This window comes from Pleuronectes platessa, chromosome 18 (genome assembly GCF_947347685.1).
Source record: "Pleuronectes platessa chromosome 18, fPlePla1.1, whole genome shotgun sequence".
In the NCBI taxonomy this organism is placed as follows: domain Eukaryota; kingdom Metazoa; phylum Chordata; class Actinopteri; order Pleuronectiformes; family Pleuronectidae; genus Pleuronectes; species Pleuronectes platessa.
The window spans coordinates 20,241,176-20,252,718 of NC_070643.1; the positions used below are offsets into that span (position 1 = coordinate 20,241,176).

Sequence of the window (11,543 nt, forward strand, 5' to 3'; positions counted from 1 at the left end):
GGAATAGAGACGGTGGTGAACAAGACGGGCGAGTGACAGGAGGAAGAGAGATGAGAGTGGGTTTAAATGGTTCCAATATGAAGCCTATGGATCCAGTATAAGTGAGAACAGTCTGAACTGATGCTGGAAAATGGCTGAAATTAAAATAAATCAAGCCTTGGTCGATATCAGACAGCTGGTGGGCGTGTTTTTAATGAAACCTTGAGTTGTCAACCCAAAAACAAACCAAAATACATTTTTAGTATGAATATCCTCAACAGTAGAGGCTGGTGAGAAGCGTTCAGTTCTCTTCCATGTGTTTGGTTTTCACTCTACCTCGTTCTTCTGGATGTTCTTTGGAAACATCTGGCTCAGGAACGAGTCACTCTTTGTTCTTCTCGATCACCTGCTGTTGGTGCCCATCGCCACGTGACCCTGGGAAACATGTATTGTATAAAAATGATTCATCTGAAAGAATGACGTTAAAGGACTCTACTGCTCGACTAATCCCTGACAGGTCTTTTCTGCGTCTAACAATAACTTAATAAATAAACTGACAAAGCTGTGATACATTACACAAATCAGTCGTCTGGTGAGATTAAGTGTGGATCAGTGACTTGAAGCTCGTCTGACTTAAGGTGGATCAGTGACTGCAGCGCCTCACCAGCTTGGAGTCCATCTCGGCATCGAACCTGGCGTTTCGGATGAGGTTGAGGATCCACCGCTCCGCCTCCTCGGGCGTCGTGTGGAGCTCGTCTGGCAGCACGCTGAGAGGAGAGCGCAATTCAGTTCACTACATTTCCTTTGAGGGAATTAAAAAAAATGTTGATGACTGCCTTTGAAAAGCTTTAAGAGGACATGAGTAAAAACACAGAGAAGTAAACTTATTGCACAACATCAATCATCTGGGTGCAGATGTTAAAACCTCTTTTCATCCTTTTTCTCTCATCGGTGCATTCACAAATAAAAAGGCCCGGCACACAGCGGCTCTGACCCGTGAGTCTGTTTCCTTCACCTGATGCTGAGGCACTGATGAATCCGACTGAAGGTCTCAAAGATGAAGAGACGGGCGTTTTCAATGAAGTCCTCAAGGCCGGCGACCAGAAAGAGGTTGTTCCTGAAGCCTGAGGGGAAAAGATCATCTACACACACACACACACACACACATACACACACACACACACACACACACACACACACACACACACACACACACACACACACACACACACACACACACACACACACACACACACACAAACACACAAACACATAAAGCATTCACATATAGAACGTGTAGATGGACTAAAGAAAAGGTCAAAGGTTCCCACAGTTAGAGTGAGTCCAGTTCCTCTGAAGAACATTTTCCAGTAAACAAACATCTTTATTTCAGACGTTCTCTATAATTCTGCCATCACTCAGACAGTCGCTATAATTTCTAACCATAGCCACGATTTACTGGAACGATAAGTCTGTTATAAGTTTCCTTGAGGACATAATAACACCACACGCCGACCACATGTGACGTGTCTGTTCCCTGTGGTTCGGTTGGTTTCATTCACCAATCAGACAGAACCTCAGCTGCTGCTTCATCCACCAAACACTGAAATGTCCTGGACGAAAATACACAACCTCACAATGGAGGGTTTTCACCCCCCCGGACAAGGAAGTTATGGTTTCACCCAAGTCTGTTTGTTTGTCAGGAGGATAACACAAAATCTAACACGTGGATTTCCACAAAACTTGTATGAGAACGGCAGCGAGTAGAACACAAACCTCTGTCAGGGGCCAACAGTCCCCTTAGGAAGCCACATTTGGATCCACACCCAGATTCAGTGGGTTCTTCCCCGACTCATACCACATCCTTCCACCACCTAACACACAGACAAACTGAAAAACAAAGAAGAAAACATAAATCTTCTCTGTGGAGTAAATAAGAACCTATCATTACTTGATTACCATAAATATGAAGCTTTATGACAAAATATTCCTCATAGTTTTTGAGTCTGCTTTGGAAACAAAACGTTTAAAAGACGCACTAAGTAATACATGCTTTAATATGAACTGTCAAATCTAACGTTAACAACACGGTCACTAAGCTCATACTGAAGAAAATATGGAGCCGGAGTCTCAAAACGAACTTTGAAGAAACCAGCACATGTGAGTGTGTTGCAGCAGATTATCCTGTGAAGTCTCTACCTGTGTTTTTTACACTGGAGCATCAAATAGGATGTGTGGGCACCTTAAATCTGCAGAGGAGCTTAAATGTATGAATACATTAGTGTCTGGGAATCTGAAATACGATGCAGGCACCGTTTATTTTATAAAAGGAGACGTTATTGTGTGAGATATGTTGCCCTCCGTTAAACACAGATTAATGTGCCACAATAATCCAGAAATACTCCATCTGTAATTGTTTTCCACATCTTGAGATCGAGACAATCCATCAGTGATGTGACTCTTTAACGAGTGAGTGCTGAAACAAAACATCATGTCAGAGTGTTTGGACAGAAATGAAAACGAGTTGTTGATCTCTGGAGGAAACGTGTGTACACTTTAATTCCCTTCACAATAAAATTCCATCAGATTCCATGACAACAGAAGGACTTGATGAACCTTCTCCGCCGCTCACCGCACAAATTACACAAGACGAGTAAAAGCCAATTGATGAGTGTGTTTAGAGAATGTGCAAAGTGGTCCCCGAGCACCAAACTGCAGCTGAGGGGTTTCCAGAGAGGAGGCGACAGAGCTTCACGAGCTGACAGCTCCTCTGCTTTGAAAATCAAACTGGAACAAAAGCAAGAGGCAGTAAAATCAGGCCAGACGTGGATTTGCTGAGGCTGAATGGCTGCAGAGTCAAACGTCTGGGCCTCAGGAGATCAGAGCACCGCGGCTAAGGGGAGCCTCATATTACCCTGTGTTGTATCTAACTTGTATGGGGGGGGGGGGGGATTCAGGCCCGTGCACCGTGACAAACGCACACTGTCAAGCGGTAACACTGAAGGGGAGGAAACTCTCTGACTCACACTCCCTGAGCTTCTTCTGGGAGCCCAAAGAACTCTGAGATCGGGTCCTTGAACATGTTATCATCATTCAGAGGTCGGCTAAATCCTTGAGATAAGAATTATTCCTCTAACGCTTATTGATCTCACCTGTTGAATGACTTTCACCAAGTCCTTGAGGACCTGCCGGCTTTGTTGGTGATGACTGCAGGCGAAAGGAATCACAGGATGTGTGGGCACATTGTCTGGACGGCATTCAGGTATCTGGGAAGTAAAACAGGTGCCATCACTAGTTTCCATCACAACGGACTTGGATGTCTGTGTTTTTTCTCCAAAACAAAAGAATTATAAAGGTTTTTCACAATGGAGCTGTGCTGTGAAATAAATGAATTCATTCAGTTTGTTAAAAAAACGGAAATTAATATCAAAAGGTGCTTGTGTGAAGCATTATTAAAAAGGCTCAGCTACATGAAGGTCACACGAACACTGTCCCCCAGTCTGTGTCCAACAGAGAATTAAATAAAACATGTTACTTTGCTGTTGTTAAAATGTCAACTCACTGAGGCTGGTAGAGGAAGAGCTCGATGATGTCGTCTCGGCCTTTTGATGGTTGAAGAAGACGAAGAGGGACCAGTGGATGAGCCGTGTCCTCTACTGGAGCGACTGGAAAAAAAAAAAGAAGAGAGGATGCACAGAGAAGAGGTTAGAAAATGATGCATCAGTCTTTAGAGAAACGATCAGAAAGTGGATTCACGATGTGACTTTAACGCTTTAATTGAATCTACCTCACTGTCACCGTCAGGTAACTTCCTGCCTCAGAAATTAACCAGAGACTGCAGGTCGTGAACTTGCAGTGATCAAGCAGACGACTCACAGTCTTCATTTAATGTCCCTGTACATGGAAAACAAGATTAGGGGGAAACCTGTGATGTGGCAGAGCCGTGTAGGGACGTGTTCGGTGTCTCTCTTCACAGACACTGATTTGACATCTCGGTCCAGGCTCAGCTCTGAAATCCCACCACAGCTCCGGGCTGCTGACAGCATCGTCTCTGGCATTAGGTGCGCTTGTTACTGCAACAGGCATGAAATTCTCTGCAAGCAAGCAAGCAGGTAGGTGTGTGTGTGTGTGTGTGTGTGTGTGTGTGTGTGTGTGTGTGTGTGTGTGTGTGTGCGCGCGCTTGCTGAGCTCACTCACTCACTACATGATATCTTCCTCTGCTCTCACCACCTTGGCTCAGTGATTTATTTTGCCCTCGAGTCTTTTCTATGCTCACATTCTGGGAATTTAACCTTGTTCTCTCACAGCAGCAGGTTTATGATACGTGAGTGGGGTGTCATCTTTTAACCCTGATTCACACTCACAGTTTGTGTCATCTTTTCCAGATATCGGTAAACAATTTACAGATTAAATTATTTAGATCCAATGTAGTAAATTAAGACGAAAACAAATAACAAACACACTTGGTCACTGTCTTACATTGTTATCAACGAGTGAGGTCTTCCATGGCTGCCTCCCAGTTCTGCATCAGGATTCCAGAAGCCAGTTTCCCCACAGAGAGCTCAAGGTGTTCCTGTCTGAACCTGAGGAAAGAGCAATATGTGAACAACGCAGACAAATCACAAAGTATTTGTTTATATATATATATTACTTATTCTATTAAAATGTGATTATTCTTACCAAGACACGGAGGAAGTACAGGTACTCAGTGATCGGAGTAGTTACCGTACTCTTGACGAAATTAAGAGACAACAACAAGGGGGACAAGAACTTGAATTAAAACACATTGACCAAGTTTCAAATCTGACCAGGGACCAGTTTCACAGAAGAAACAACTTGCTTTGATTGACATGTTCTCCACCTCTACCAAGTTAGTAAAGATTCAGTCAAAGAGCAGGGTTATCTAACTACTGCAAAGCAAAATATCAGTGTTCAAATGAATGTTGATTGATTGATTGATTGATTGATTATTTAAGCCTCGGAAAACACATTGAGGAATAAGACCCTCATTTACAATGGTGCGAGGGTACAATGAAGAGTTAATACATTGAAAGAAAAAAAATAGGAATGAAATAAATATGCATATATATATATATATATACAGTAATACAAGGGAAAAGCAAATAAACATTCATTTTTGTCGATTCAATGAATGTGACTTTAAACAACCTCTGATCCACTGTTTATTATAACTGCTGGTGTCTCTTCCCCTCACAGAAGAGAAGCTGCAGCGATGACGTGGTGGATCAGTGAATGTGAAGCATCTTTCATGTTCGCCAAGAAAAAATAATAAAGCCATCAACAGATTCTTGTCTTCATCAGAGAGCACGCAGTGTGGATCATGTTTTTATAAACTGACTAAAATAAAACTATAAAATAAAGTGACTATTTGTAGAAAAGTTGCCATGAGTGAGTAATGAGCACATCGGTGGGAGTAGTTGGACGTTTTTAGGATTCTGAGATCCCCCCCCCCCCGCTCTCAGTGGCAGCTTGTTGTCATGGAAACAAACACACACATCGTGCCTCCCACCTCAAAGATTAAAAACCAGTCCAGCTTCTCCTCCACAAGACGAATACTGGGAACACTCCCTGTGAACACCTCAAACTCACATCATGTTTCTCTGACAGGTAGTCAAACAGCATCCTCCCGTCTCTGGTGAGGAAACCAGTCCAGACTTTAAAAACCAGTCAGAGGGCTTTTTAATACTGGTATTAAAATATTTGAGAGAAACAGATGATTGGACCTCGTGGACTCCATCTGCCGTGTTGTCTCTGGATCTTCAAACATCTGGACAATGGGCTCTGTCTCTGACTGGAGCTGCTTCAGCTGATCCATCTCAGAGCTCCTCTTCTCCTTCAGGGCTGCAACATGACATTTTCACTTCACACATTTTCCATTTCCGTTATATGTTGTTAAAAAGAGACAATCTCAGACCCAAGAATCTACAACTGGTTATCCAACGAATTACTTTTTAATTTGTATTGGTTGCAAAATTAAGAATTATAATGAAAAGATGGTAAAATGTGTATGGCTGTACACTGTATACAATTAATTGATTTACTGATTGGTCTCCCTGACGTCTGAAGAGAGTGAGAAACAGTCTAATGTCAAGATGAAGACTTCAAATTGCTTGTTAGTCTGACCATCAGTCCCAAACTCAGATATTCATGTTTTTTCTCAGAGGAAATTCAGTGATATTTAAGAAGCTTAAACCTACAAATGTTTAATTGAACATCAAAACACTTTAATTTATCAGTTGAGTCAAGGATTCAGCCCTATGACGTAAAATCTCTAACTTAAAGTACTATGCAAAGGTTAAGGCACTTTCCATGTACACATTCCTTTCCACCACACAGTCAATCACCCGAGTCATAACGAGTCCTGACCTACAGCCTCTGAAAGCTGCTACTCTTTCATTTCAGTGTCTAGAACGTCTGCACAGTACAAATTAAAAAGCTGTAACGAGGAAACAGGTGTTGATCTACTTCTTACTCACAGGGTGGGATTTCCTTGACCGGGTTCAGGTTTTGTAGACTAACATGGTGAAGTCCACCATGTTTGTCTCTCGCTGAGGAGGTCCAGCTTTCCCTGAAGGAATTCCTTCTAATTGTAGATCTGTTAGAATCCCAAAATACAATGTTCAACTTTGAGACATGAAGGTAAATGAATAGAGCTAGAAAAAGTAAAGTTTAGGATGAAGACAACACAGACATGTACACAAGAGAAATACATTTTACAAAGTTAATGAGTTTATAATAGATTGGGTTTTTTGAGGACGATTTTTCTGAAAAATGAATTCAGATTTGTCTAAATTAAGTACAAACTAAATATAGTACTTTATTATTTATATTATTGTTGTAAATTACATCTATCATCTATCACAATACTTATTAAAGAAATATGGATATTCGGCCGTGCATCTCAATAACCTTTTCACTTTGTCTAGGACATTTTTACACTTTTAGGTTTTAATGCCCATTTATGTTTTCATATTTTATGCGTCATATCCTTTAAGAGTTTTATCTTTTAAGTGTTTTAAGGGGCAGGTGCAATATTCAACTCACTTTTATTTGCATTTAGGTCCTTGTGTAGGGTTATTATTATAAACACTAAAATAGAAATATCAATACTTGTCTGTTTTCGCGGTTTATTCAAACTTCTCTGAAGTTGTCCAGTGATGACAGACTCCAGGTGCTAACTAGCCTGGCTGCTAGCCGGTGGCTAACGGGGCTGCTAGCCGGTGGCTAACCAGCTGAGGGGATTCCTCGTGTTTTCAGGTGTAAATCGCCGCTGACAAACAGCGACATCGTGTGGACTCGTTGTCAGAAGCGAATAGGGTTTAACCTCCTTCACTGAGTGGAGCTCCAGCTGAGGAGAACCCAGGTTCCGGTCCAGGAAGTGAGCTGTCCTGCTGGTCAGGTCGGGCTCCGCCATCTTGGCTGAATTCAAGACGGAACTTTATTGACATACAGAAAAGTAACCATGAGAACGACGTCACCTGGTACACATACGTCATCTCGGTGTTTATTTTATAGTTGGTCAACATATTAGACGAAGAAGAAGAAGAAGAAGAAGAAGAAGAAGAAGAAGAAGAAGAAGAAGAACAACAACAACAACAACAACAACAACAACAACAACAACAACAATCATCATCATCATCATTATTATTATATATAATTGATTAGAATTATCTTTATTTGTCTTTTATTTAGTATTTTATGTACTTTATTTAGATAAAATAAAGCGTAAAAAAAGAAGGAATTGAACAGCAATAACATGACCAATTAATACATGTTTGTGTTTAGAGTTGAAATGATACAGGAAAGAAATCACAATATAGAACAAAACATTCAAGCAGCAAGAGACACAGTCACTAATAAATAGTCCTGGTTTATGTGAATTTATTTTGCTAAATTGAATAAGGAAATGTATTTTCAAAAGACTAATAAAGTTCTCTTCACTGTGTTCCACTGAATGGACGTCCTTGCTAACCCTGTGGTCGCTATTCCCAGTACAGGTGAGTGGTTGTGCAGCTGGAGCATCACAGAATAAAACCTAAACTGCTCTGAAAATGTCACCGTGTGTGTGTGTGTGTGTGCGTGTGTGTGTGTGTGTGTGTGTGTGTGTGCATGTGTGTGTGTGTGTGTGTGTGTGTGTGTGTCTCGACATTATCCGTCCAGACAGCCAGGAACGTGGAGCCCTGCAGAGGAAATACAACAGGAAACAAAAAAAAATCATTTTTAGTCTTTTGCAAGAAAAGCAGCTTACATCCCCAAAAAAGGATTAATATCTCAAAAGTATTTCAGGGTCATGGACTGATGCACTTTCTGGTCTCCAGCACGGGAGAGTCTCTGAGTCTCTGCTGTCGTCCCTGAGGTCACCACATTCGGGACTGTGAGTGTTACCAGCATCAGTCTATGAGCAGGAGAACACACATACACACACACACTCACACACACACTCCTCTGGCTGCCGGGGATGTTACCAGCTCAAACCGGCTCTACTCATGGACTCAGAGAGTTGGATCCTGTCTGTTTCGACTGAGTCCAATTATCTGCAGAAGCCGAAGGAAGCCAATAAACCCTGAACAGTGTGTTTGCTGAAGCTGATGGCGATGGAGAGCTACATTTCCAGTTGTTCAGCAGGAGGTGAAAAAGCTACTAAAGATCACAAGTCATTAACTGACCTGAAATCGTTGCTTCAAAATAAAGGTCAAATAAACAAAGCTGTATAAAATAAAAGCATTTTGAAGGCTTGCCTGACCTGCAGCCCCGTGAGGCTGAGCTGCAGAACATCTCTGATCATGAACCAAAGTCTAACCTGATCCTGGTGCAGGACACACACTCAGAGGATCACCACAATGATTTGAATTCATGCTGTGGGGGTTTCATGCAAATCATTTTACAGCTGCAAAAGCCGTACTATCCGCACTAAATGCATTCAAAAGTTAAATAGAGGCAGTAACTCATGGGAAACTGCATCGTTTAACTTTCAACAAACTGCTGCCTCATCACCTTGTGATTTCTCAGTTGAGTGTGGACGTCTTTGTCGTTTTTTTGGGGAATAACAATGAGGCAATGAAGTCCCTTGTGTAACCTCCATTGAAGAACTTATTCACGGACGGGAGAGAACGTCCTCTTCACTGGCACACGTCCACGTCCACGTTCCCGCTCTCGTCCTCTCGCTGTCCATCCAGGACAAATCCCTAACTCAGACTCGGCTATTGGCGTCCGTCCACGTCCTCTTGGCTTTATGAGAACCAGCACGAGAGCCAGCTGGACGTGAAGCAGCTCGAGAAGAAGCCAGGGGTGTACAGAAGACACGAAGCCAAGAGACACGCATGAAACTGATTAATGACAAAGAGCAACATCGGTTAATAGATGCACTGCTGCGCTCAACGTCCTCTGTTCGGGATAATTTGAATTAAATGTCTTCAGGTTAGTTTGCTTCTCCTTCCCACCAGGTGCTTTACTGAACCACTGTGTGTCAGGGTGAATTAATTAATTCCACGCTCTGACAATGAGGAGGTGGAAATGAAACAGCAGGAGCAGCAGCTTCTCCTGGAGATTCCTTCATCCAGGTTCTGAGCGTCTTCTCCTCAGTGGCTGGTGGCTTGTTAGCTGCAGAGCTGCAGTCACCAGGCAACAGTGCTGAGACACTTTCCTCACACTGGCCTGAAAATACAAATCTTGATTCACAAAAAATATAACACGATAAGATACCCTTATTTTTTTATTTTAAAAGACAATTGTATGGTGGCCTGGAAGTGCAAATCACGTTATTCATTTCTATTTAAAATCCAGATGTGAACGAGCTTCTGAGGTTGTTGTTTCTAAACGTTTGGAAGAATATTGTTGAGTGTGTGTTTTTAAAATGCTTCTGAAACTCATTTTTATACATTAACCTTTTCACAACTCTCTACATTTGTCTTTATAATAGATTGGGTTTCTGAGGACGATATTTCAAACATTAATGAGATACACAAACAAGTACAAACTGAATATAGTACTTTATTATTTATATTATTGTTGTTAATTACGTCTATCAAAATACTCATTCGGCCGTGTATCTCCATAACCTTTGCACTTTGTCTGGGACATTTTGACACTTCAAGGTTTTTAAAGCCCATTTATGTTTTCATCTTAAATTGTTGTTTATTTTGGTTGCATGATTAATTCATGTATGGGTTGATGTCTTTTTGTATTCTTGTATTTGGAATGTGTGTATTTTAACATTTTTAAGCACTTTGCACCTGTTTGTTGCGATAAGAATAAAGTTAAATTGATATCAACTGGAGATAAATTCCTTGTGTCAGCACACAGGGTCACTGAAGGTGATTCTTGTTCTGCACAGGATCTGTGTTTATGCATTGATAAGTTGAAACCTGAGCTCATCGCCAGTATTTCACAGAATTAAGACCCGTTCCCCGTGAAGCCTGTTTCCTCCCGACACAGACACCACGTTAGCTGTCGCCGCTACTCGTCAGCCCCGTTCAAAGAGCTGCTGCTTCGCTGCCGCTCTCTTTCTTCTTTTTACCTCTTTATGCCGAAGAAGAAGAAGAAGAAGAAGAAGAAGAAGAAGAAGAAGAAGAAGAAGAAGAAGAAGAAGAAGAAGAAGAAGAAGAAGAAGAAGAAGAAGAAGAAGAAGAAGAAGAAGAAGAAGAAGAAACAAAGGTTGGAAGTGAATCCTCCTCCTGGGAAACTCGTAAACTCTGAAAGCTTTGGATCCATTTGTGGTTTGAAGGATACGTCATCTCACAGATTTCCTGTAAAATCTGACCCAGATTCATCTGCATGAGCCGAGGCCATGAAGAGGCCGAGCATATTCTCTATAATGGACTCTTTGTTAATTACACTGATGAAAATCAATACAATGACGCTAATGTACTGTATCTAGACATCTTCATACGATGAGCATATTAATATTGTATGCACCGACGTGAAGGGGAAGGACATTAAACCTTGTATAGAGCGGTGCTCAGCTACAGACATACATCTGTGGAAAAAGTGGAAAAGCAAGAATATGAAGATCAATAAAGTGTAAAAATCAATATGAAAACGAGCAAGAAGCCAAAGAAGTGAGTTCAGACTCTGTGTTATATCTTCACCTCTTCTTGAACCTATAGAAGCAGCATTCAATTTGAAAAGTGTGCAGATGGTTTTATATGTAAATGAAAGAAAAAGTGATTAAAGAAAGTCTTCTAAAAAATAATTGGCTTTTAAGGTCTGAATTGAAAGCTTTCTTATCTCTGTGAGTGGAAATGTGCAGAATCTTACAATATTTATCCAATGTAACGCAAACAGCCTTGGATACATTAGTAAGAGTCCGTGGAGTGATTTCTAAAGGCAGAGAAACGTGTCGTCATTTACAATCATCTGTATAAAAAAAAACCTGAATTGATTTTTAATTTCTCAGTGGAAGAGGAAGGTTGTAAAAATCAAAGTACACCTTGTTGAAATCCTTAAATTAAAACACTTACTCTACTTTGCTAATTATCTCAAAAGACTTGAGAGGAATCAGACTTTAAAAATACAGAAGGTAAAGTCGACTTCACTGTGTTCGA

The 11,543-nt window shown here is 41.2% G+C and overlaps 1 protein-coding gene across 1 annotated transcript; it reads right to left on the minus strand.

The window, feature by feature from the left end:
- Positions 1 to 622: 622 nt before the first annotated feature.
- eif3eb (eukaryotic translation initiation factor 3, subunit E, b) lies at positions 623 to 7,414 on the minus strand. Its single transcript, XM_053446366.1, is given in 17 exon segments — positions 623 to 746; positions 995 to 1,096; positions 3,006 to 3,063; positions 3,125 to 3,172; positions 3,175 to 3,245; positions 3,542 to 3,587; positions 3,590 to 3,644; positions 4,439 to 4,527; positions 4,530 to 4,562; positions 4,653 to 4,693; positions 4,695 to 4,749; positions 5,577 to 5,632; positions 5,724 to 5,841; positions 6,477 to 6,509; positions 6,512 to 6,545; positions 6,548 to 6,595; positions 7,325 to 7,414. Coding segments are annotated over 17 exon segments (1,101 nt in total).
- Positions 7,415 to 11,543: the final 4,129 nt, after the last annotated feature.